At 40.1% G+C, this 26,267-nt stretch overlaps 1 protein-coding gene across 2 annotated transcripts in view; it reads right to left on the reverse strand.

Moving 5' to 3' along the window:
• Positions 1-25,322, reverse strand: part of GEMIN5 (gem nuclear organelle associated protein 5) — a 41,835-nt gene extending 16,513 nt beyond the window's left edge. The window contains exons 1-15 of one of the 2 annotated variants that reach the window (XM_007452846.1): positions 25,101-25,322; positions 24,128-24,288; positions 23,224-23,405; positions 20,240-20,391; positions 19,910-20,029; positions 18,153-18,285; positions 16,938-17,103; positions 15,640-15,852; positions 14,557-14,642; positions 10,327-10,409; positions 8,833-8,969; positions 7,518-7,591; positions 6,638-6,819; positions 2,537-2,676; positions 999-1,170 (exon numbers count right to left, since the gene is read on the reverse strand). In XM_007452846.1, coding sequence (XP_007452908.1) covers positions 999-1,170; positions 2,537-2,676; positions 6,638-6,819; positions 7,518-7,591; positions 8,833-8,969; positions 10,327-10,409; positions 14,557-14,642; positions 15,640-15,852; positions 16,938-17,103; positions 18,153-18,285; positions 19,910-20,029; positions 20,240-20,391; positions 23,224-23,405; positions 24,128-24,288; positions 25,101-25,266 — 2,167 coding nt within the window. In that variant the 5' untranslated portion in view covers positions 25,267-25,322. The remainder of the gene's footprint in view (positions 1-998; positions 1,171-2,536; positions 2,677-6,637; positions 6,820-7,517; positions 7,592-8,832; positions 8,970-10,326; positions 10,410-14,556; positions 14,643-15,639; positions 15,853-16,937; positions 17,104-18,152; positions 18,286-19,909; positions 20,030-20,239; positions 20,392-23,223; positions 23,406-24,127; positions 24,289-25,100) is intronic. The other variant, XM_007452847.1, reaches the window with a different exon arrangement.
• Positions 25,323-26,267: the final 945 nt, after the last annotated feature.

A 26,267-nucleotide genomic window follows, 5' to 3' on the forward strand; every position in this document is an offset into this window, starting at 1 on the left:
GTTCAGCAGTTGTGGCATGTGGGCTCAGAAGTTGTGGCTCACAGGCTCTAGAGCACAGGCTCAGTAGTGTGGCATATGGGCTTAGTTGCTCCGCGGCATGTGGGATCTTCCCGGACCAGGGCTCGAACCCGTGGCCCCTGCATTGGCAGGTGGATTCTTAACCACTGCGCCGCCAGGGAAGCCCTATAACTACATTTCATACTCTGTATTAGCTATACAGCATTTAGTCTTTGTGCCCGGCTTCTTTTGCTAGGCATAATCCTTTTTGAGATTCATCCATTTTGTTGTGTTTAAAAGTAGTTACTTTTTATTGCTGAGTAGAATTCCACTACAGGATATACCATAGTTTATTTACCAGCTGATGTACATTTGGGTTGTTGTTTCCGGTTTGTGGCAATTATAGATAAAGCTATAAGCATTCTTTTATAGGTCTTTATATGGATGTATCATTTCATTTCTTTGGGTATATTTCTAGTTGTTTATATACTCTGTCTAGTTTTCTAGATATTTCTGGTGAGTGGGCAAATCTGGTACCAGTTATTCTTTTACAGCCATAAATGGAATTCTGTTAATTATTTCAAGTTCAGATTGTCCCAGATTTGGGTAGCCAGCCCCTTCAAGCTGGCTTCTTTGTCCTTTTGATGATCTCTATTCTTTGAGCACTTCCTTCCTTTGTGGCATATGATGTTGCAGGCTCATCTTGTATTTTTCCTGTCCTAACCTGGAATTAGCCATTTCTCCAGAAGCCCTGGTCGGTCCCTTTTAATGGAGAATTATATTTAGAAAACAAGATCTGGGTGCTAGGTATACTTGTTACTATTTGGGTGTTGTCCTCAGGCCCCTCATGGCTGCTATCGTTGCTTGGGCTTCCAACCCTACCATCCTGTTGCTGCCACCCGGCACGAATGTCTTCCTTGCTTGACTCCAGTCAACTCACTTACTGAGGAAAGGAGAAAGGGAATTAGGCAAGCCTTTATGGGCTCCAGGTTTTGACTGACCTTGAGGAGGTCGGGAATGTTCTTGCATGGAAGTGAGCCATTTGTACACACAGAAGTCATCTGCCCCTGAGTAGATGCAGTCTGGATCCAACGGGGACCATGCGATGCAAAGCAGTCGACCTCGATGTCCTCGGAAATTGCATAGAGGCTCTTCCTGGAGAGTATCCCACACCTAAAACCAAAAGTCACACAAGAGAATAATTTCTCGTTATTCTGTTGTTTTTTTGGGGGATACACATTTTTGAAAAAATCTTTAAAAACTGTGTACTCTGGGCTTCCCTGGTGGCGCAGTGGTTGAGAGTCCGCCTGCCGATGCAGGGGACACGGGTTCGAGCCCTGGTCCGGGAAGATCCCACATGCTGCGGAGCAGCTAAGCCCGTGAGCCACAACTACTGAGCCTGCGTTCTGGAGCCCGCGAGCCACAACTACTGAAGCCTGCGCGCCTGGAGGCCAGTGCTCCGCAACAAGAGGGGCCACCGCGATGAGAAGCCTGTGCACCACAACAGGGAGTGGCCCCCGCTCGCCGCAACTAGAGAAAAGCCCACGCGCAGCAATGAAGACCCAATGCAGCCAAAAATAAATAAATAAATTTATAAAAAAAAAAAACAAAAAAAACAAAAAAAAAAAACTGTGTACTCTTATTTCCTCTTGTGATTTGTACTTTCAGGAGTTCAGTTTCAGAAAGTGCTATTTCCTGTGGCAGATTTATGTATTCTGGGATATAGAGGCATTCCCATGTGGATGATTTTGAGTAAGCTTTAATGGTGCCCTATGGATTTCACTGTCCTCAACCAGTATCGTATGTTATTTTTGGGCTGGGGATTCAGATACCATGAAGAGAATTCTAATTCAGAGCCCACACCTGCACATGTGATGGATGCTTAGGGTTCTAACTTCTCACAGGTGATTCTTCTGTCTGTGGGCAAATGATCAATTTCCTTGCTGTTTCTTGAATTACTCCAGTCTGCACTGCACAAAGGGTAGCCCATCATGGCTCTCAGCTCTGTGCAGATAGCTCATTTACCACTCAATACTGAGACAGACATCCATCACAGATGATAGATCATAAGGTTTCTTCTGGTTCTGATATCCGAAACTCACCCCATACCTCTGGTTTGGCATCTCATGTTTATTTTTGAGAACTTGGAGGTCTGAGTTACCAATTTATTATTAGAAATATTTTTTCATTATTTATAGTCACCATTCTGTGATAGAACAGAATGGGAGGAGTACTTTTCACATCAACTTTAGTCCATTAAACTGACAGTAGGTCAGAATGAAATCTTTAAAAACATCAGAATTTAGCTAGTTCCTATTAATATTTCCCCTTTCATCTAAGTAAAATACACCCCAAACTTAGCCTGCTAAGGGCCCAGATATGTTTAATAAACTAAAATGCCCTCTAGAGCTCAGAAAAATCCCTTTCTATAGAATATAATGGTGAGGGAAGGAGTCTGTACAAAACTGGGGGAAAAGAGGGAAGAGTTTGAGTTAGAGTACACAGTGAAGAACCCACTGAATCAAGGACGCAATAGTACCTGAGCTGTACCATCATAGGAAGCAGATATCAGCCTTCCGTCATGATGTGGGCTCCATGCCAGACTGGTAATCTTGGCTGTGTGCCCTGAGAGGGTCCGGTAGGGCTCTGTAATGGTCACTGGAGATTCAGGATTGCTCTCTATAAGACAAGGGGATGATGTCATTTCTACCAGCAACAACAACAGAAAGACATAAAGGAGGGTATTAACATGGCAAGAGTCAAAATTTTGCCACGTGCTTTCTGTGTGATTTTCAATATTGTTTCTACGTGGGCAGTGTTGTTTAGTAGTTAAGTGTGTAGGCATATCCACAGTGCCTGGCACAAGGGCTTACTGCAAGAAGTATTAGCTATCATTCTTTCTTTCTAAAAGCCATGAAAATGAAAGTAATGCATTTTGGATGTGATACCAAGAACATATCATGTATATGGCACTCTAGCTAAAAATGTGTGACCTGAATCTAGTCATGAGAAAGTAGGAGACCAAACCAAATTGAGGGGACATCTACAAAATAACAGGCTGGCACTCTTCAAAAGAATCAAGATGAGGGACTTCCCTGGTGGTCCCGTGGTTAAGACCCCACACTTCCAATGCAGGGGGCATGGGTTCGATCCCTGGTTGGGGAACAGGGATCCCACAGGCCGCATGGTGCGGCAAAAAAAAAAGGCTGACAGACTGTTCTCGATATAAAGGACAATATTGGATCAATTGACAACACTAGAATAAGCATGGCAGATCAAACTATTGTATTAAATTAACTGAAGTTTATAATGGAATTATGGTTATGTAAGGGAATAGCCTTATTCTTACAAAATACACATATTAAGGGATATGGGGCATGACACATGCAATACAAACAGTTTGGAAAAATACATACGTACACACACACACACACACACACACAGAACAAAGCAAATATGACAAAATATAAGTTGTTGAATCTGTGAAAGGGTATATGGGAGTCCTTTGTACTATTTTTGCAACTTTCCTCTAAGTCTCAATTATTTAAATATAAGAAGGTAAAAATAAAATGAAATGGATTTTGGCCATTTTTTCCCTTTTTCTATTATTCAGTAGATATGAAATAAAAAACAAACTAGGGTGACAGTATTACAGTAGAAAAAGATCTGCACTGCTCTTAAGTATTAAGTTAATGCACTTCAATAAGTGATGCTGAGAAAACTGGTCAGCTACCTGTAAAAGAATGAAATTACAACATTTTCTCATACCGTATACAAAAATAAACTCAAAATGGATTAAAGACCTAAATGTAAGACCTGAAATCTTAGAACTCCTAGAAGAGAACTCTTCGACATAAATCATAGCAGTATTGTATTTGGCTCAGTCTCCTAAGGCAAAAGGAACAAAAGCAAAAATAAACAAATGGAACCTAATTAAACTTAAAAGCTTTTGCACAGCAAAGGAAACCATGGACAAAACGAAAAGACAACCTACTGAATGGGAGAAAATATTTGCAAATGACTGATAAGGGATTATTTCCAAAATACCTAAACAGCTCATAGAACTCAGTGTCAAAAAAACAAACAACCCAATTAAAAAATGGGCAGAACACCTGAATAGACATTTTTCAAAGAAAATATGGCCAACAGGCACATGAAAGGATGCTCAGCATCACTAATCATCAGAGAAATGCAAATCAAAACCACAGTCATATCATTTCACACCTGTCAGAATGGCTATCATCAAAGAGAACACAAATAGGGACTTCCCTGGTGGCACAGTGGTTAAGAATCCGCCTGCCAATGCAGGGGACACGGGTTCGAGCCCTGGTCCGGGAAGATCCCACATGCTGCAGAGTGACTAAGGCTGTGTGCCACAACTACTGAGCCTGTGCTCTAGAGCCCGTGAGCCACAACTACTGAGCCCGTGTGCCACAACTACTGAAGCACACGCGCCTAGAGCCTGTGCTCTGCAACAGAGAAGCCACTGCAATAAGAAGCCCATGCACCGCAACGAAGAGTAGCCCCTGCTTGCTGCAACTAGAAAGCCCACGTGCAGCAACGAAGACCCAGTGCAGCCAAAGAAAAGAAAAACAAAAAACACAAAACAAAACACAAATAACAAATGTTGGTGAGAATGTGGAGAAAAGAGAACTCTAGTACATTATTGGTGGGAATGTAAGTGGTGCAGCCACTATGGAAAACAGTATGGAGGTGCCTCAAAAAACTAAAAATAGAAGTACCATATGACCCAGCAATTCCACTTCTGGGCATATATCCGAAAAAAATGAAAACACTAATTCTAAAAGATACATGTACTCCAATGTTCATAGCAACATTATTTACAACTGCCAAGATATGGAAGCAACCTAAATGTCCATCAACAGATGAATGGATAAAGATGTGGTATATATGTACAATGGAATATTACTCAGTCATAAGGAAGAAGGAAGTTCTGCTGTTTGCAACAAAAGAGACCTAGAGGGTATTATGCTAAGTGAAATAAGTCAGACTGAGAAATACAAATACTGTATGTTTTCACTTACATGTGGAATCTAAAAAATAAAATGAATAAATATAACAAAACAGAAACAGAGTCACAGATATAGAAAGCAAACTAGTGGTTATCAGTGGGGAGAGTGCAGAGGGGAGGGGCAAGATGGCAGTGTGGGATTAAGAGGTACAAACCTGTATATAAAATAAATAAGCAATAAGGATATATTGTATAGCACAGGGAAATATAGCCATTATTTTATAATAACTTTATTATTTATTTAATTTTTTTTTTGCGGTACGCGGGCCTCTTACTGTTGTGGCCTCTCCCGTTGCGGAGCATAGGCTCCGGGTGCGCAGACTCAGCAGCCATGGCTCACGGGCCCAGCCGCTCTGCGGCATGTGGGATCTTCCCGGACCGGGGCATGAACCCACGTCCCCTGCATCAGCAGGCGGACTCTCAACCACTGCGCCACCAGCGAAGCCCATATAATAACTTTAAATGGATATAATCTATAAAAATACTGAATCACTATGTTGTCGACCTAACGATATTGTAAATCAACTATACTTCAGTTTAAAAAAATTAAGTTTATGTCCTTTGCCAAAGTAGATATTTAATTTGGAATCAGAGGACTAGGATAAGCTTTCTAACATATCATGCTTATTAGTTACAAACTGTCTGCTATTTATTATTAGAAAAATCTATGTACACTATTAGTTTTCCTATATTCCTTTTAACTTGAGAGAGTCACTGCTAGAATAAATTTTTTTTTGTTATTACAAATAAAGATTCTCAGGAAATCACTGAAAATTAGTTCTAGAGAAATTTAAAATGTCAACTTGAAATTTTCACTGTGGTTGACAGTACATACTCGCCAGCACTTTGGAAACAGATTACTGTCACATTATAATTTCTTCATATTAGAAAAAAAAGTAATTACATCTCCTTCACATTAAAAGAACAGGCGCCTCTGACCACTTATTATGGTTCTTCTGGGTGCTGAAGAAATTCAGAGAAGTTTAAGATTCATTAAGGAATACATCATATGAAAATATGAAAAAGATCAACATGCCAGGCAGGGACTAGTAGTTACTAGAACACATGCAGACTCTGCAATTAGACAATTTGGGTTTGAATCTAGGCTCTATCATATACTAGCTGTGGGACTTATGGAAGTGAGCTAACCTCTCTGAGCCTCAATTTAATCAGGAAAATGAAGATAACAAAACCTACCTCCCAGGACTGTGAGAATTAGATGCAGTCACACATGGAAACACTGAGGGAAGGGGATATAAACTGGCAAAATCTTTTTGGAGAGCGACAGTTTCACACAAGATGCAAAGTCATATCCCTACCCCTGGCCTAGAATAACTATAGCAATAACTATACTTTAGAAAATCTGGAGAAAACATGCAACAAACTAATAACACTGGTTTTTACTAAGGGATGGGATTAGGGAATTTTGTCATGTTTGAAACTTTTGTTTTATTTTAAATAAGGTGAATATACTACTTTTGAAAGCAGAAAAATAATAAAAGTAGTATTTACTTTAATACCGAAAAGAAAGGAAAAAGGCACAGAAATTGGAACAAGAAGTAGCGGAACACATATACCACCCCCAATATGGAAAGAAACCAAAGTTACCTATGACGGTCTGCAGGTTGTGCACATAAATGACTGCATTGTTGGACCCAGAGGCCATCAGATAGCTCAGCTCTGGCTGGCTGCCATACTCATGATGCCAGCTAATAGTATTCACAAGCTTGTGATGCTGCTGGATGGTGCAGATCAGTTTCAAGTTAGGAACCTTGAATATTTCTATTGATCTGGAATAAGAAACACACCAAAACAAGAAAGATGGATGCTCAAATTACAGTCCAATGCAAACAGGTATCTCCCTCATCCCATCAGTCAAAGAAAGGTGAAATGGAATAGGATAACCCTATATAAACTGCAGAGGTTACTCTCTCACAAAGAACCAGACACAAAAAGTAGTTCTTTCAAACAGTTTTCACAAATCTCAACAATCTCTGGAAAGTTGTGTTTATCAGGCTCTTATAATAAATGGTGCAAGGGAGAAGCTAAAAGAAGAATTAATAAACAAATGGCTGAAATAGGACTATGTTACTATGATCAACATTGGAAAGGGAAAAAAAAAACCCCAAAAAACAAAAACAAAAAGAAAAAGATGTTGGAAAGGGCATGGTGAGGCCTAAAAAGCATTTCTGCCTAGGTTTACTATAAAAAAAATGAAGGGAGATTTAGGCAGTTTAATTCTGGAGACGAGGATTCTGTGAAGCACACAACAGCCAAAACACAGAGTAGGCAAACATTCTCTTTGGGCTGAAAATATTTAACTTATTTTGCAGTTCTCAAAAATGCAGAGAGCTGAGTCATTTAAGGATATCAGGGATAAGTCATAATATCAAATACAACTAGGTTTTCCCAACTAATATTACAGATGGCTTGTGATCAAATATATGTGCAATTACAAAGCTTTTTTTTAAAAGAAACAAACACATACCCATCTTCATTGCCAAGAGCCATGATTTTGCCATCTGCTTTCCAGCTGATCTCTGTGTGTACAGGCAATTTGTACTAGAAAGCAAAACAAACCAATCTTGACTGAAAACATTGTTCTTCTTACAAATCAGTGATGACAGTGTGGGGGAAAAAAAAGAAAATCCCTAGTTTAAAAATGTTCTAATTGTACAACAGCCATTCTTATAAATAATCTACATAATTCACCAAAGAGTTACTAAGTATTTGAAATACGATTTCCTAAATGGGATAAAAAAGAGAGGCCAGTAAATACTACATGTCTGCAGTGTCTAACCTTGTGAAATGAACTTAATTAAAATGATTTTTATCCCACAATAAGAAATGAAACATATCCATTGGCTTTGATAACATGGGGGTCGTTGCCTTTTTAATAGAAGTCATACACACTACCCTTTTTTCTTCCTATCTCTTCTGTTTCTTTTCCAGAATCTTTTTTTTTTCTCTTTTTTTTGGTGTTCTCCAAAGCTGCCTGGGCCCTCTTCTTTTCTTACTTGTCTCTTTAGATCACCTCATACATACCTGCAGCTTCTTTAGCTACCATTCATGTGAAGGGACTCCAAATTTCTATTTCCAGCCCAAACTCCTTATATGAGCCTCTGATCCATACATTTAACTGTCACAAAACTAAAAGTTTGTTAAGAATAGGAATTTTGTCTCTTTTACTCATTGTTCAATGTTAATGTTCAGATGACATTTAAGACATGAAGGAATACACTCAACAAAAATAATTCAATTTATGATTAAACGTTATTTTTATGCTAGCCGTACAAAATAATGAGCAACAGTAAAAAATGCTCGTTTGAAAGAGTAAGGAAATCTCAACATTTATGGTTTCATTTAAAAAGACAGTTCTGGCATACAGATACACTGATAGGATGGTAAAGAAAATGTGGCTAAATGTGGAAATCTCAGTCAAGGATATAAGGAAATTATTTGTATTATTTTTGCAACTTTTGTATAAATCTGTAATTATTTCACTAAAAAAATTGAAAACAAAATGACAATTCTGTCTTGAGCAAAATACCTTATATCCGCACTTGAATACCATATTAAAAAATTATTTTTACGAACACCTCACTCTGGAGAAAGTGGCTGGCGTGAAAAGGCTGCTTTATATTCAAGATCGGAAAGTTTATAATAAATCACCATTGCAATTGAGAGAAGCTTGAAATCTGCCTGAGCATAATGGATACCTCTTATAATGGCATTTATCATGCAAGATGAGAAGCCAAGAAGATGGAGAGATCATGAGAAGACTTTAGACCACAAGAACTCACTTTGATTGAATTGGTGTCCCTGATGAGTTTGTTGATGTCAAAGGCCTCTCCACTAAGTTTCCAGGGGTTGTGTTGTAAGACAATCCCTTCCCCTCCACAGCTGTATAAAGTGAGGGAAGGTCTGTCCCCTTCTCCCCCTATATGAGAGAACAAAAGAAAGCTTATCAGTTTTGTACTTCACCAGCTTAACTATTTGTTGCTATAGTATGACCATATCATACTATGAGATGTTTTAAAAGAATTACATTAATTTATTGGAATAAAGTCACTGTTCTTTGCATCTGAACACAGTTGTTGGGGGCAGAAGTAAACGGTATATTAATTCTACATTAATATTTATAATACAACATATTTACTTTAAACATTCTTCTGCTACTCAAAATAGTAGGGGTGCCAAAGCTGGGATCAGAAAACATGTTTTCAAAGTTTTGGGGAATTTACCTTCTCTTACGGACAAGTACTCTTTGGGCATTTAAATATATGGAGCTGCAGGACTTGCTATGACTAACTGTAAGAAGCTGTACTCAAAGCAATGATTTCTTTGGTGTTACAGCAATCATCCTGTTGATTTTTAAGAAGCAAACAGTGGTTCTGGTGGGTTTCTATGGGCAAGTTTTATTTTCACCACTGCCTGAACTATGCTTGGCACAAATCAAGGATCAACATTTGTTGAATGAATGAATGAATGAACTACCATGGCAATGCTGCTTGAGTTCTGATGATTTACACTGTAAATGTTTACATTATTATGGAAATTTACAGATGTTCCATTATATATGGTGAAGAAAAGATTACCAAACACTTTTGCTGAACACATTCATTTTAAAAATTCTGCAAGACCTACCACTGTAGGCATACGAAAGAGAAATACAAGGCTGAGGGGTCAGAAAAGGAAAAGGGTCAGAATACAGTCAAAGGCAACAAGAGATGATTTGAGAAATTCTAAGTTTGCTTTAACTGTAGGTGAAAACAGGTGATTGTTAACATTATAATTTTTTTTTAATTATTTTTTTAATAACTTGCTTATCTTTATTTATTTATTTTTTTGGCCACACGGCATGGCCTGTGGTATCTTAGTTCTCAGACCAGGGATTTAACCTGGGCCCTTGGCAGTAAGAGCACGGAGTCCTAACCACTGGACTGCCAGGGAATTCCCAACATTATCATTCTGATAAAATTAAAAGGTGATAGCAAATTTTAGTGAAAATCATTAGAGTAGGTATCAGGACCCAGCACGAGATAACTATATTCACAATGAAACAATTTAGCTCAAAGAGATCGAATATGCTTTAATTTGGAGAGGCTTATTCTGGGTGAATGCTTTCTAATTTATCACCTGTTACAACTGCCCTCATGGACCCCTGGGGGCATAGCAGCTTGCTTAAGTAACCACTGCATTAGAATATTTATGACTCTTTCCAGGTTGCACATCCTAGGATTAAGTTGAAAGCAAGAGAATACTCTCACATTTGTTACAGAATGACTCACACTTACCAGGTGCTGTGGAGGGTACCGGTGGCCCCCAGGCTAATGAGTATACAGTCTTCTTGTGATATGTGCTAGAAATCTGTGGAGGCCTGGGGGGAAGGGGGATTACAAACAGAAAGACTTAAAACAAAAAGATATAGTGGAAAACAGACTATCTTTTTCAAAAAGTTACCTGTTATATAAACTTAGTTGCTGATATTAAAGAAAAAAAATTTAACAGTACCCTTCTCCAAATAACTGACTGTAAACAAGCAAACACTTAAATAATATACCATGTAATGATAGCTACTAACAAAATAATTAAGTCCCGAACATACTTCACCCAGTAAAAAAATGTTATTAACCTCCCCAACTGGCCAGCTTGGGATCATTCGCCCCATCTCTGTCAAATATTCTAATATTACTGTAGTTATATACCAGTGTAAAGGCTATCACAACTAGAGAAAAACAGGACAAGACAGAAACTGCAAACTGTTAAGCCCAGAGCTAAGGTTACTGCTAAGCATATATTATCACCATGCAAATGTATCCACCTTATATTCAAGTAAAACACTGGAAATCATTTTTGGCTTACCCTGTCGTTAACATCACATTCTTTTTTTTTTTTTTTTTTTTTGCGGTACGCGGGCCTCTCACTGTCGTGGCCTCTCCTGTTGCGGAGCACAGACTCCGGACGCGCAGGCTCAACGGCCATGACCCACGGGCCCAGCTGCTCTGTGGTACGTGGGCTCCTCCCAGACCGGGGCACGAACCCGTGTCCCCTGCATTGGCAGGCGGACTCTCAACCACTGTGCTAGCCACTCCGCGGCATGCGGGATCTTCCCGGACTGGGGCACGAACCTGTGTCCCCTGCATCGGCAGGGGGACTCTCAACCACTGTGCCACCAGGGAAGCCCAACATCACATTCTTAAACTAAGACAAGATTTTATTTCATTTTATTTTTTTGGCCGTGACTTGCGGCTTTTGGGATCTTGGTTCCCAACCAGAGATCGAACCTGTGTCCCCTGAGGTGGAAGCTCGGAGTCCTAACCACTGGACCACCAGGGAATTCCCAAGATTTTAGAGTAGACAGATTTTAAAGTTTTTTTTTCCTGCATTAATATTTTTATTCTTCACAAACATTCATTTCTTTCATCTTTTCTACCTAATAATGCATTTATTTATTTAATTAAAAATTAAAAACCCACGTCCCCTTCATCGGCAGGCAAACTCCCAACCACTGTGCCACCAGGGAAGCCCTATTTTACAGTTTTTAAAGGTTACTTTCCATTTAATTATTACAAAATACTGGCGCTATTCCCCATGTTGTACAGAACATCCTTGAGCCTCTCTTACACCCAATAGTTTGTACCTCCCACTCCCCCACCCCTATAGTCCACCCCACCCCAACCACTAGTTTGTTCTCTGTATCTGAGTCTGCTTCTTTTTTGTTATATTCACTAGTTTGTTGTATTTTTTAGATTCCACATATAAGTGCTAGCATACAGTATTTGTCTTTCTCTGTCTGACTTATTTCACTTCACATAATACCCTCCACATCCATCCAAGTTGCTTCAAATGGCAAAATTTCATTTTTTTTTATGGCTGAGTAGTTATTCCATTGTGTGTGTGTGTGTGTGTGTCTATACACACAACTTTTTTGTCCTTTCATCTGTTGATAGACACTTAGGTTGCTTCCATATCTAGGCAGTTGTAAATAATGCTGTTATGAACACTGGGGTACATGTATCTTTTCGAATTAGTGTTTTTGTTTTTTTTGGGTATATACCCAGGAGTGGAATTGCTGGATCATATGGTAGTTCTTTTTGAGTTTTTGATTTTTTTTTTTTTTAAAGAAACGTTGCTCTTCAGGGTATTTTTGAAGGTTGCTGTGGTGATTAATATGTGATGTGTCAGGACAGGGCAGTGCGGTTATTACCTTTAACATATACTGTATTCTTTGTATGGTTTTAGAATTCCAGGATTCTAGAACCTATGACTGAACTAACTTAGCTGTTGACTTCTTTATTTCCATGTATCTGACACATTTATCATTATCACTAGACAATGAACCAATTTTTCTTTGGCTGAAATAAGTAGAATAAGCACTTCTGGCTGAATACTAACAATGTATCTACAGCAACATCCTTTCTCCTACTACATACCTTTGCTGGTATCTGTTTGGATATTCAGCTTATAATAACCAAACGATAGTAATTTACCAGAATTAGTCAGCAGTTTTGTGATGACACAAACCTATTTAAATTGATATATAGTTTTATTTTATTAAATACTTCTTTGAAATAGTGTAGCCTTTTAAAAAAGAAGTTAGATATGAAGAAAAATAGTTAACGCGTATTCAGTTATACATAAGTACCTGAAAAACTGGCATATAAAAAGGTTAGCTGCACAGTATAATGAATGATTCTCACTTAGATGCAAATGCTCTTTAGGCAAACTTTTTCTGTAAAGGGCCAGATAGTCAGTGCTTCAGGCTTTGTGAAACATGCAATTTCTGTCACAACTCGTTCATTCTGCTGTGGTAGCATGAAAGCAGCCTCAGACAAAAAGAGGAAAAAAAATGAGTGTGGGGCTTCCCAGGTGGCGCAGTGGTTAAGAATCCTCCTGCCAAGGCAGGGGACACGGGTTTGAGCCCTGGTCCAGGAAGATCCCACATGCCGCAGAGCAACTAAGCCCGTGCTCCACAACTACTGAGCCTGCACTCTAGAGCCTGCAAGCCACAACTACTGAGTCCGTGTGCCACAACTACTGAAGCCTGCGTGCCTAGAGCTTGTGCTCCGCAACAAGAGAAGCCACCACAATGAGAAGCCCGTGCACCGCAATGAAGAGTAGCCCCCACTCGCTGCAACTAGAGAAAGCCCATGTGCAGCAACAAAGACCCAACGCGGCCAAAAAAAAAAAAAGAGCATGGCTGGGCTCTAATAAAACTACTTATGGACAGAGAAATCTGAATTTTATTTACATACATTGTGAAATATTCTTTTGATTCCTTTTCATTTATTTCAAAAGATAAAATTATTCTTAACTCATGGGCCATAATTCTGTAATCCCTGGCCTAGAACAGTGCTGTCCAATAAAGTAGCCCTTAGCCAAATATGGCCCTTGAGCACTGGAAGTGTGGCTCATGCAACTAACAACTCAATTTCTAATTTTATTTATTTTTAATTACTTTAACTATAAATAGTCACACATGGCCAGTGGCTACCAAACTGAACAGTGCAGGTCTGGAATCTAATCAAGCATCTAGAATAGCTGTGCCCAGTAGATTTATACTGTGAGCCACATCTGCAACTCAAAGCTTTCTAGTAGCCAAGTTAACAGAAGCAAAAGAAACAAGTGAAATTCAATTTTAAGAATGTATTTTATTTAGCTCAGTATATAAAAAGTATTATCTTTTAAAATATAATGAAAGTAAATAATTACTGAGGCATTTTACATTCTTTTCTGGGGACTAAGCCTTTGAACTCTCGAGTATGTTTTACATTCAGCACATCTCAGTAGCCACCTGTGACTAAAGATTACTGTAATGGACAGTGCAGCTCTAGACAGCTGAATATAGGAAATACAGGGAATAGTGAAATGAGTTACAAGTCACCACAAAGAATTAACCAGTCCAAAATGCAGAATATGCTAGAAAACAACTTGTCTGGAATCTTCAAATTGAAAAGGCAATGTTATGGAAAGAAGTGGGGGATTATTCTAGAATAAGAGACTAAAGAGACATAACAAAATACAATGTGTGATCCCTGATTGAAAAAAGTTTGAAAAAAAAAACCACTCGGGAAAACGTTTTTGGCTCAAATGAGGAAATTTGTATATGCACTGGATATTAGCTCATATTATGGATTATTGTTAATTTTTGTTAAGTGTAGACAAATAAAGCAAGTATGGCAAAATGTTAACAACTGGTAAATCAAGATGGAAGGTATAGAGATGTTCTTTGTTCTCGGCTTTTAACATTCTTCGATGTCTGAAAACTTTTGTAAAAAAATGTTGAGGGAAAACAAAAGCAAATGGTTTATTTTAGTGGTTCCCACAGGTCAGATGGGCTGAACCACCATCACCTGAAAAAATTTTTTTTAATAAAATTCTGAGTTCTAAGCCTAATCTCAGAGTCAGAATCTTAAAGGTGCTTCCCAGGCCTATTATGATATACATCCAGGTTTATGAACTCAAAATTAACTCACTGACAATTTGGTCAATGGGCTAATAAATAGGAATCATCTATTTCTTACTTGTTGGAGTAGGTGTCATACAATCCCACTTTTCCATCATCAGTTCCAAAAGCTAAGCAGCCTTCCTTGGTTGGGTGCCAGCAGAGCTACAAAAAAATGAGGAAAGGGGCAGTGTTAAGGGAATCCTTAGGTTATATTTCAAGTGTTCAGCTGGAAAATTTTCTTGTTCGTTCTGTCTTCTAATTTTAAAAGTAACAAATTCTCATTATTTAAAAGAGAGAAAGAAGTATTAAAAACAAAGTAAAAGTCACCTGTAATCTCACCATCCAAACACCCCATTGCCAATTCTGTATCTTTCTAGACATTTTTTGTGGATGAACTTTATATATAATTGAAAAAACAAAAATAGGTTCAAACATTTAAATGATGTGCATGATACATTGTTGAGTGGGGAATAAAAGATTCCAGAACAATTTAGAAAATATGATTCTATTCATCATTAACAAAGCTTGGAAAGATACACCACAAACTGTCAACAGTGGTTCTCTGGATGATGGAAGTGGGAGAATAGAGTCAAGGGTGGGGTAGGAAACATTTTTTGCTTCCTACACTTCTGTACTGTGGTTTTCGTTTTGAACCACAAACCTTTATTGCTCTTAGACTAAATGGCCACAACAAAGACATCACTTTGAAGAAAAACAAAAAAATTAAACATATTGTTTTGTAATCTGCATTCCATGTTTTGTAATTTGCATTTTTCATGAATCATTAACATTTTCCCACATCAAAGAAAGATCTACATTATCACTTTTAATAGTTTAATACTATTCCCCATGTGGTTATAATTTAATGTATCTCCTATGAATGCACATCCAGGTTATTTCTAATTTCTTACTATTAGAAAATAGTGTGACTTGAACAAAACCTTAATTTTATAAACAAAGCCAAATTTCTGAATTAGGAGGTATGTAATGGGTTTGGTCAGAGAGAGTCCTTCTGCTGTTCCACTTTCAAATTGCATCGAAAATACCCTTGAAGAAGTCTGAATTCCCAATAGAGTTCATTTATATGAATAGGTATTCTCTAAAAGAGAATTAGTTATTTGAAAAAAGTTCCTGGCAAGCTCAAAGAAAGCTTCCTTACCGCTGTAACCTTGGACTTGACACCCTGCCAGAAAATTTTCACATCATAGTTGTTCTTTATGGAGAATGTATTCCATATACGGATCATGCCGTCACCAGCGCCTATCGCCAAACAGCCTGTGTCTACAGGAGAGAAAGCCAGACTGTAGGCAAACCCACCAAGAGAAGGCAGGGTCCAGCAGCACTCCAGGGTGGCCATGTCCCAACATTTTACCTGAAAAGATTAAGGGTTAGGGTCTTTATAAAGAAGGTCAGGGAAACAGGGAAAACAACACTTCAAATAGGATGGGCTCAGAGTACATCAGGATAATCTAACTTAACTATTCCAGTAGGAATGAGAAAAAAATAATCAGTTATAAATTGTAGAGCTCAGAGGGATCTTAGAATACATTTATTCCCTAAGATGCCAAGTGAATTGAGAGCATAATAAACTAGAACCCAGGCTTCCTATTTCCCAGAGTTCAGTGGCCTTTCCACTCTACTGTATCACTGTATTACAGCATTGGTAATTTTCTCATTTGGCAGACTCAAAAAAAAAAGATACAGGTGGCCTCAGGACAGTGGAAGAATCAGAATCGTTATCTTCAAAAGCAAAATATTTTATCATAGCCAATGGAAGAGGAGTGCTGAGGTTTTTGGGTTTTTTTTTGCGGTACGCGGGCCTCTCACTGTTGTGGCCTCTCCCGTTGTGGAGCACAGGCTCCGGACGCGCAGGCTCAGCGGCCACGGCTCACGGGCCCAGCCGCACCGCGGCACGTGGGATCTTCCAGGATCGGGGCACGAACCCATGTCCCCTGCATCGGCAGGCGGACTCTCAACCACTGCGCCACCAGGGAAGCCCAAGTGCTGAGTTTTTAATCGTCACTTGTTTAACAGTGACTTGGAAGAGAACGGTCTGTCAAACAAGCCTAGCTTATTGTAAAACAGAAAGGTGTCTCAAGTAAAGCCAATTGTCTCTTACAGAGACTGTGCCAAGAGGAGATGGCTCTGCTACTTGAACTATAGACGAAGGTGTTTGAAAGCTAAGGCTTGATGATCTCGCACAGCCTTCGATGGACACATCTACTCTTCCTTGTTGTACCTGCTTTAACAAAAAGGCACCTTGGTGGTTTCTCAGCTTTCCCCTACTTTTCTGCTGCTAATGTATTTAATGCCAATCAGTAACAGTAACTCTGAAATTGGAATGCAGGGGCAAGGTGAGGTGTGAGAAATGATGTATGGTTTGAAAAAGCCCTCTAATCCCATGCAAGTCCTCAATCACTGCTGTACAGTGCTGAATGCAAAATAAGCTGTTCTTACATCTCTGTCCATTGATGTGGAAAGCAGCAGCTGTTTGTCATCTTCAGTTTGTAGAGGACATAAATTAAACACAATTCTTGAATGATTCTGCCCTTCTGATGAAGCACTGAAGAGGGTATATTTCCGTCTCCAAGACTGAGTGAGATCCCATAGTAGCAGTTCGCCTCTGTGAAGGAAAAACAAGTATTAGTTCTCTTTCATAAGCAATCTGAAAACAAATGATTTTGGGCCAGAGAGTGTGGGCCCTCAGCTGCAAAATAATTTCTGTTCATTGTTCCTTTAAGGAGATAAAAATTACATATTCTGAAATAGGCACAAAATATCTCTGGAAAAACACACACAAAAACAAAAAAAGTCACTGCCTATGGGGAGGGGAACCAAGTAGCAAAGACAGAGGTGGAGGGGGAGCTTTGGAGTTCCCTGGTGGTCTAGTCATTAGGACTTGGTGCTTTCACTGCGGCGGCCCAGGTTCAGTCCCTGGTTGGGAAACAGATCCCGCAAGCTGTGTGGTGTGGCCGAAATATTTTTTAAAAAAAGGGAGCTTTACTATATCCTTTCATTCTTTTTGAATCATACAGTTGTACTGGACTACCTTTTGAACAGATTTTCCTAAAAGCTTTAATTATAAAATGCCACCATAATTTGCAGAGCCACAAAGGCTTTAAGACATAGTATGTCTTTTTTGGAGCAGTGGGGGTAGCTGGGTTGTGACTAACACTTTGGGGTATTTCTATATGCTTTGCTTCTATTACCTCATTTAAAAGCAGGGAACTTGTCTGTTAAATTCACTTATCATCTCAAGCAACTAGAAGCTGGTGCTCAATAAATTTTGCTTAATGAATGGTCATAATCATCCTAAGAGAGACGAAACACTTATATCCTCCCCTTTTTTCATGTGAAGTCACTGAAGCTCAGAAAAGTGAAGGGTCTTGCTTATGAACAGCCGGTAAGTAACAGACTGATTCTGAAATTCAGTTCCGCCTGACTTTAGAGTCCACACTTAACCATCAGGCTGTACTTATTTGGTCTTTTCACAACTCTTATTAGACAGCACAGGTATTAGTTCCATGATTTTTCCATTACAAATGGCCCATTATAATATAAACCTTAGTCATTGCTTTCTCCATCTTCTGTGTCTAGAAAAAAAGGCCTAGGAATTCCTGAGGCTAGAGAGGAGAACAAAATATGTGAGAGAGCATGACCAAAAAGACTTACCCGAAACAGCTGGATACCAGCTGTGTTGGCTGACCCTTGGGCCAATGGAGTGTTAACCAAAGGCGCTCTTTAACAGTTGGGTCTATACCCCCTCCTCTTCGCTTCAGAAAGGGCAATTTCAAAGTCGTCACCACTGCAGATTAAAAGAAGGTCCATGGACAGTCAAGACAATGAAAGTACATGTGTGAAGCCACCAGTTCACAATACAGTTCATGTTTAAAAGTTTGTTAGTTTGGTTGCTTAGAATTCAGACCTCATTTTCTCATAGCAATTGATGCATATAGTGGTTAATACTAGTCTAGCACATTTTGGTCAAACAAGTTCTTACAGGCTGTCTTGGCAACTTAAACATTAAGAATATGGTGTGGGGCTTCCCTGGTGGCGCAGTGGTTGAGAGTCCGCCTGCCGATGCAGGGGACACGGGTTCGTGCCCCGGTCCGGAAAGATCCCACATGCCGCGGAGCGGCTGGGCCCGTGAGCCATGGCCGCTGAGCTTGCGCGTCCGGAGCCTGTGCTCCACAACGGGAGAGGCCGCAATGAGAGGCCCGCGGACCGCAAAAAAAAAAAAAAAAAAAAAAAAAAGAATATGGTGTATCTGGGAAAATGAGGTTCCAACTGGGATTGAGAACCGAGGTGGTAACACAACCCAAGATTCTTCAAAGTTGGAAGGACAGAGAGTAGGACTCCATCTTCTAGCTGGCAAGAAATCCAACAAAGGGGACAAATTTGGCAGTTGTGGTGGTAAGTTCTCCACTCCTGACATGCTACTGACCAGATGTTCTTAGTCCCTACTGTGTATGAGAACTACCACTGGCGCTTCTAAAAATACATATGCCAGGGCTCTACCCCTAGAGATTCTGATTCAGCAGATTCGAGGTGGGGTGTAGGCGCCTCCAGCTGATTTTGCTGCATGACCAGAATTGAATACCATTGTATTAGACATCTGTAAGTTCAGAGATTACCCTTTTGGAGGGATTCCTAGCCCGATGTTGTCCCCACTAGGGAGTATCAGCCAAAGTGTGTCCAAAAGCAGTCCACAAACCTTAAAAAATTCTGCTTTCCAAAATTATACTACTAGTTACCACTGACTGAACCCTAACTATGTGCCAAGCACTGTGCTGCTTGTTTTACATGTAATAATGCATTTGGACAAAGATGAAAAAACTTGCATGGTTTTACATAAATTGGAGAAAGAAGACTGCTGTAAAGAGAAAAGCTAGATTTTTACTGTAAAGGTAGAATTCAGTCTGCCTGGAGTTCCTCTCAATCTATTCAATATAAACTTAAGGTAAAAGTTCTGTTCGAAGAGAAGCTTGGGAAAGCTCTATGACTGAGGGTCTCTGTAATTTAGGTAAAGTGAGCTTTTACATTTAAACAGGTACTTCTATATTAGGTATACATTATTAATTCTGCATTTGTGCATTAAAAGCTCTAGCTCTAGAGATCTTTTCCATTCCTTTGATCCAGGCCTTGCCAAGTTCAGATATTCCCATTCTCATAATAAACATCTTGCCCTCCAGGCCAAACAGTGATCTATCTTTCTGTGAATGCAATAGAAAACCTCATTGCCAACACCAAAGCCAGATGTTCAGAGTGCAGAGAGCTCTAGCCCAGGCTAAAACTTTCTGGATAGAAAAGTAAAGAACTGCTTTCTGACAGATGACACACACTGAGGAAAACAAGAAACAATAAGCTTCTACTTCTACTGGATTGATAATAGGTTATATCACAAAGGAAACGTTAAATGTCAGTCTTACCTCGGCCTCTAGAGCAGCTCCAGATACGAATGGTCTGATCTTTGCTTCCAGTGGCTAAGTAGCAGCCTTTTTTTACTGGAGTTTGTGCTATAACTTTCCCATTGGGGATTTGAAGTTCTTCTAGGGTAGAGATGGTAATTTTGTTTTTAATTTGCATTAAACATGCACTTATCAAAGAAAAATTAGTTTGCAAGGGTTCCTGAAACTTAGTTACTGTTTTTATAGATTTGATCTGTAAAATCTAGTTTTAAACATAATTCAAATTGTACTATTCAACCTAATTTGTTCCTTAGGTCTAAAGAGTACTGAACCCTCTTAAATCATCTCTACCTGAATTTTCCTCTTGATTTATGAATAAACAATCTTCACCAGGCAGGGGGCACCAGGCTATGGAGTGGATCTCATCATCGTGGCCTCGAAGCCTATGTATAACTTCTCCTTTCTTGCTGATGTCAATTATAACCACTATGCCATCCTTGTAGCTAAAAAACGAGAGTTAGAAATATTACTGAAAAATGAAGACAGACTGTCTTTCTAGGAAACATTTTGGCTTAGGAGTTATTGTGCATTTCTAAAAGTTAAGTGCATTTGGGGTGGGGGGAAGGAAAAAGAGCAAGAAATAATCTTGTTCTGTCCTTATTCCAAAGTACTTATTTCATGTTTTCCAGTTTTTAAATAAACCCTCCCCCATGCCAAACTCCTGGCATTAAGTTATACTATACACATTGCCTGTCACGAAGCTCAAACAGTGGACCATGCCTGTGCCCAAGGGGAACTTACAGAATAGTTCTGACAGGGGCCCGGCAATTTCCCTAATTGGAAATGAATTTGTCCTAATAAGTTAAAAATATCTCCTTCCTTTTACAAATGATTTTACTTTTCTAACAAAAGCTGCAGAATTCTAACTTCTAGATCTGGATATTCCAAGGCTGTCATTTTTTTGAATTCAGAAGAAACTTAGAAATTGTAATAGTTTTGTTTTTTCTTTTTTAATGATGAAGTATTTCAGATACAAGAAATATCTACTCTCTATCTTAAGAAAAAAAATATTACCAATACAGTTGAAGTCCTCTGTACATCCCACCCCAATCAAACCTCTCTCCCTTTCTTCCCCAGAGGTAAACTGCTATTCCTAAATTTTGTGTTACATTAATCCTAGCCTTTCTTTGTATATATTCCTAAATAAGATACAGAATTACTTTGTACATTTAGAAACTTCATATAATTGGTATCATGTCGTCTGTTTTTCTGTAGCTTGCTTTTTTCACTCATTCTTTTTGTGAGTCATTCATGTTGATACATGTACTCTAGTTCCTGGTCAGTCGTTTATACTATTGCATAGTACTCCACCGTATGAATATACCACAAGTTTAGTTACTCATTTTCCTTTTGAAGGGCTTCCATTTTTTTTCTACCATTACAAACAAAAAATGCTATTAATAATTTTATACACACTTAAGCCAGTTTCAGGTTTGATGCCTCGTAACAGGATGTTAAGATATACACATTTTTGCTTTACTAGAAAGTGTAAAATTGCTCTCCAAAGTGGACATACCTGTTTACATTTCCTATACACTAGACAGTCCTACAGGGAAAAATACCATTACAGCTTTATTTATTTTTCTCCTTTTATTAAAAATTTTTCCCCCATTACAGCTTTATTTAAAAAACATGAAATCATAGAATATATCAAATCTTTGAAGATACAGACTTTGAAAACCATCAAGATATATAACCTAATAGTCATGTGATCAACCTGTTTCACAATTTCAGTCAAGACTTCAGGGACTGTTTTGAACCTCTAAAAATAAATTCTGATTCAATCCTGTTTGATTGTCTTCCACCTGAAAGACTCTTGTGAATTCCTGCTCATCTTTCAAGGTCAGTTTGATTCACGCTTCTCTGACCCCTGCCTACCACCCTTTCTGCCCCCTCTCTTGTACTCCCACCAAGACAATGCTCCCATTTCATGGAGACCTCCGATCAGAGACCCCTTCCATTTTCACTGTTAACTCACCCACACCTGTCTTCCTGTCCTTCTCCCCATGCAGTGCAGACTTCATGATCCATCATTATATTCACTCCTTAACAAACACCCTTATCTCCTTTGTTCCCCCTTTCTCTCAGGGGTATTTACTCCACAAAACCCCAAACCTGGTTGAATCCCACCATTTCCTTTCTCAACCAGTTTGAGTAGTTTACTTAAAATTCATGACCACGATCCTTGGCTTGGCACTCATCCAGGACCACAGGACCTGCAGTTTCTCTCAGTAAGTTCATTTTCCTCTTCTCTGAGATGACTGTTTTCATACCCTCTTCCTGCATCCACCTCCTTCCCCACCCTGAACTTGCCTCCACCTCTCTGACTTCTTCGCCACCTCTTTCTGCCTCACTAAGAAAATCAGCAGCCATCAGAATGAAACACCCTCCTCTTCCAACAAGATCTGTGAACCTACCTGCACCTATTTCCACATTCTCAGCTGCTCTTTCTACTTGTGGTCTGGATCCAGTTTCCTCTTGACCTCCCATTATCACTCATGTATTCTTCACTGTTCACCCCTGCCACAGGCTCCCCCTTTTCTGCCTCAGCATCAGCATAAAAACATGCCTTTCTTATCTTCCATTTAATACTCCCTTGACCCCCATACACCTCCTCTGGCTTCATGTCTATATGCACGTTGTCACAACAAACTGTGGAAACGTTGTCTCCATGTGTATCTACCTCACCTCCCAGTCTCTTGAATCCACTCCAGTTGAACTTTCTCCTCCTACATTCTTGTGCTTATGTCTAGTCTTCAAACCAGAGAGAATGAACATCTTTGGGAGAGAAGTAAATGGAGTGGTGAAGGAGAGGGGATTGTGCTCTCAGGCAGCTCGTGTGAAACAACCTTGGTGATCACTGGGGAGACAGATCCCAATGCCAGATCGCTTTCCCAATTGAGTGGGAGAGCTGAGAACCAGAGACAGAGCTAAGTCATTTGACATTTTGGGAGTAAATGTTATAACCAAGGGTAATTATGGAGGGAAAAAGGATGAAAGAGGACATTTCTGACATTTGGAGGTTGACCAAAGAAATCAGATATGAAGAATGAGTAAAGTACAGTATCATGGAAACCAAGGAAACAAAAATAGAATGGGAGAGACAGTGAGGACCCAGAGGTCACAAGAATAAATGATACCAGGGGTGAAGGGAGAGTGGTTAATACCTGTAAATGGTTTCCTCTGAAGAATAAAGGGACAGGAGAAGGTAAAGAAAATGCAAAATAAGATCATAAACAAAAATAGAGCATCAGTGCAGACGGCACAGTACTTACCCAATGGCTACTAAATCTTCATGATGAGGTGAGCAAGTAAGACAGAAAATTGTCCTGGGTTCTATAAAGAGGTGCTGGCTGTCATTTCTGTTAAGCCAGTAACAGAAAACTACTCCTTTTTCATCTCCAGATACTAGTAAATCCTTTACTAGAGGAGACCAATGCAATGCTGATATTGTATGCTTTAAAACAAAACAAAGATATCTTTGCTTTTCATTTGTCAATGCTGAACTTTTCTAACTTAGTTTTTAACCTGTATAATGCTAGGCACATTATAGGTACTTAATAAATACTGTTAGGACCACTTGTAGAGCAAGACTACATTATAACCAAATGATAGGAGAATTTAGGCTACTGGGAATCAAAGAGCCATTTAAAAAATTTCTTCCTTTGATAGATTAACGCAAAGTTCTTACTAAGATTAACTGAGTCCTTTCCTACATTCTCTAGGCAGGTATATCAGTTGATCATCTAGTTTGGAAACAAGTTTCATTCACTTACAGTTTATATCAGGAGTCTTTTTCATGGTAAAGTGCCAGAGAGTAAATATTTCAGATTGTGTGGGCCATACTGTCTCTGTTGTAACTACTCAACTCTGCCACGGTAGTGTGCAAGCAGCCAATACTTAAAATTGTAGACAGTACTTAAATGAATGACTGTGACTGTATTCCAATGAAAGAATTCGCAAAAGCAGGCAGCAGTGCAGTTTGCTGACCTCTGATTTATATGCATCCCCTTCCAAAAAAGTTTTGAGGTACCTTACAATATAGAGCTTCTAATCTAATGAACAAACACAATTATAAAAGTTACCTTGCACAGATGAGCTAGCAAAACTATACTTGAAGCAAGAGAACTCTGGTACAGATAAATAATAATGGTCTGAGAAACCAGCAAGTCATGGTACCTGATGGAGCGCATGTTCTGTCACAACTGTTTTTGTCTCTACATCCCAGATTTTCACAGTCCCGTCATCGGAGCTGGTGGCGCAGAGGTTGTATTGACCCGGGTGATGACAAAACGTGAAGCCAGACACCCTTTCGGTGTGTCCCACCAACTCCCCTATGACTTCAAGCAAAACCAGACTCCAGATTAAAGTGCTACCTAGGATTCCAGGCAGAATCCTTCTGTTGTTAGATGGTGATTGGGGCCTCACTTATCCCATGGAATAACAAAAACTTCCAGGGACTCACAATCAGAAACCCCAACTGCTGGTATTGGCTCTGCCACCTGACTTCAGACAAGTCTTTTTATCTTCTTGGGTCTCAGTCTTCTCAACTGTAAAATACCATTCATATCACTTGATGTGCCTAGTTCTTAGGCTGAGGAGCAGCTCAAGTGAAGAATGTAAAAGGGATTCCTATTTAGATCTGGCCAGAAGTCATTTGGAAAAGAATAAATATCTGGCATACCATATCCCAAGGCATAATCAAAACCTAGTTTAGAGCCTGAAAGCATCCGGCTCAAGTCATTCATCTTACAGAAATGAGTATCGTATATTTGCAGGATCTCTCTTAGGACCTGGAGCTGTAGGCAGCACCCAACCCCAGGAAGGCTCTCAGGGGCCCCGCACGCACTGGGTTGGGGAGGAAGGGCTAGGTGTTATAAATTCCTGGCGAGACACATGGATAACTCTTCAGTAAGCCAGCGGATCCACGTGAGAACGCCAGGAGGCGGGACCACTCAGCCGCAGCGTGGTGTACAGCCAACCTCGGAGACCGGGACACGACTCAGTTTAGATGACTGTGAGCGGACCCTTCTCCCTGCCCGCGTCTCAGTTTCCCCATCAATTGAGAGAGGGGTGGCTGGACACGCCCACTCGGCGCCCCCGGGGTACGCAATTAGTGCAGGAAGGCTGGGGCCAAGAGGTGGGGAATTACCTCGAAATGGAGACGTCCCTGGGATCACGTCAGCTCCCGGGCCCACGCGGACAAGGAAGACAGAGGTCCGCGCCGCGAAGCCGAAGAGGCCCCCCGGCACGGCATCGCTGCATCGGGAGCAGTACCAGTTAGGGGAGGGCGGCAGCGTGCGCGGTTCCTGTCCCATGATCACGAGCAACCGGGGATGAGGGAACCAGGCTCTGAAGCAGACAGTTCGTAGCCCTACGCCGGAGACGGGAAGGGGGCGGGGTTAATTTAGAGCCCCGCCTCCTGGTGCACGCCGCTACGGCGAGCGCGGAGGTCCAGGTCTCACTGCGCCCGCCACTCCTGCAGCCTCGGGGCTGGGAAAGGCTGGGCCCAGCGGGCGGCCTTTTGCCCCACCAATGCCGCCTGCGGCTGGAGGGTCTGGTGCTGCTGGTTAGGTATTCTCACTTGCTACAGCAAGGAAGGTTAATTAAGAGGTTACAATGATGGAGTCACCTTCCCGCACTGCTGGTTTATTCTCTGGACCTGTTCAACCCTATCCCATCAAATATTTTTTTAAAGCTATGTGCCGGGGCGCTTGGTAGCTCTGGAGATGCTTCTACAAGAAGACAATTAACAAAAAGATAAAAGTTCGAATCAGAAATCAAAAACAAGGGTTTCTGCAGCTGGGTGGAAATTCTGGCTCTGGTTTTTGATACTCAAGAAGCAGCAGAATAGAGTGACTCTCTTTTGATCTGATTAAGTGCCAACTCTATGAAGGGACTGTTTGTGTTAAGTGCTGTGGAGGTAAAAGAACCAAAGTTTCCTTCCAACTCAAACGTCCTAAAATGCTGTTTCTGCGCTTACACTCTTCTACTCCATATTGCTTGTTTGCATTGGATACCAGGAACTTTTGCATATGTAGCAAACGAAACCTGAGCTATCTATGCTAATGAAAAAAAAATATATATATACACACATACATTTACTTATTCGGATGTGGGTAGGAGCACTAACTTTGGAGGCACCCAACCCTAGATTGACCACTGTTTTTGCCAGGTATTATCTGAGAGACGTTAACCTATCCTAAATCTTTTTTCTCAATTGAAGACCTGATAATACAGGTCTAGTTGGATTGCTGTGAGGAATACGTGAGGTTTAGTGAAATGCCTGCTGGCCATATATGGTAGCAAGTTCCTGCTG

The sequence above is a fragment of the Lipotes vexillifer genome, unplaced genomic scaffold (assembly GCF_000442215.2).
Source record: "Lipotes vexillifer unplaced genomic scaffold, Lipotes_vexillifer_v1.1 scaffold697, whole genome shotgun sequence".
Lineage (NCBI taxonomy): Eukaryota > Metazoa > Chordata > Mammalia > Artiodactyla > Lipotidae > Lipotes > Lipotes vexillifer.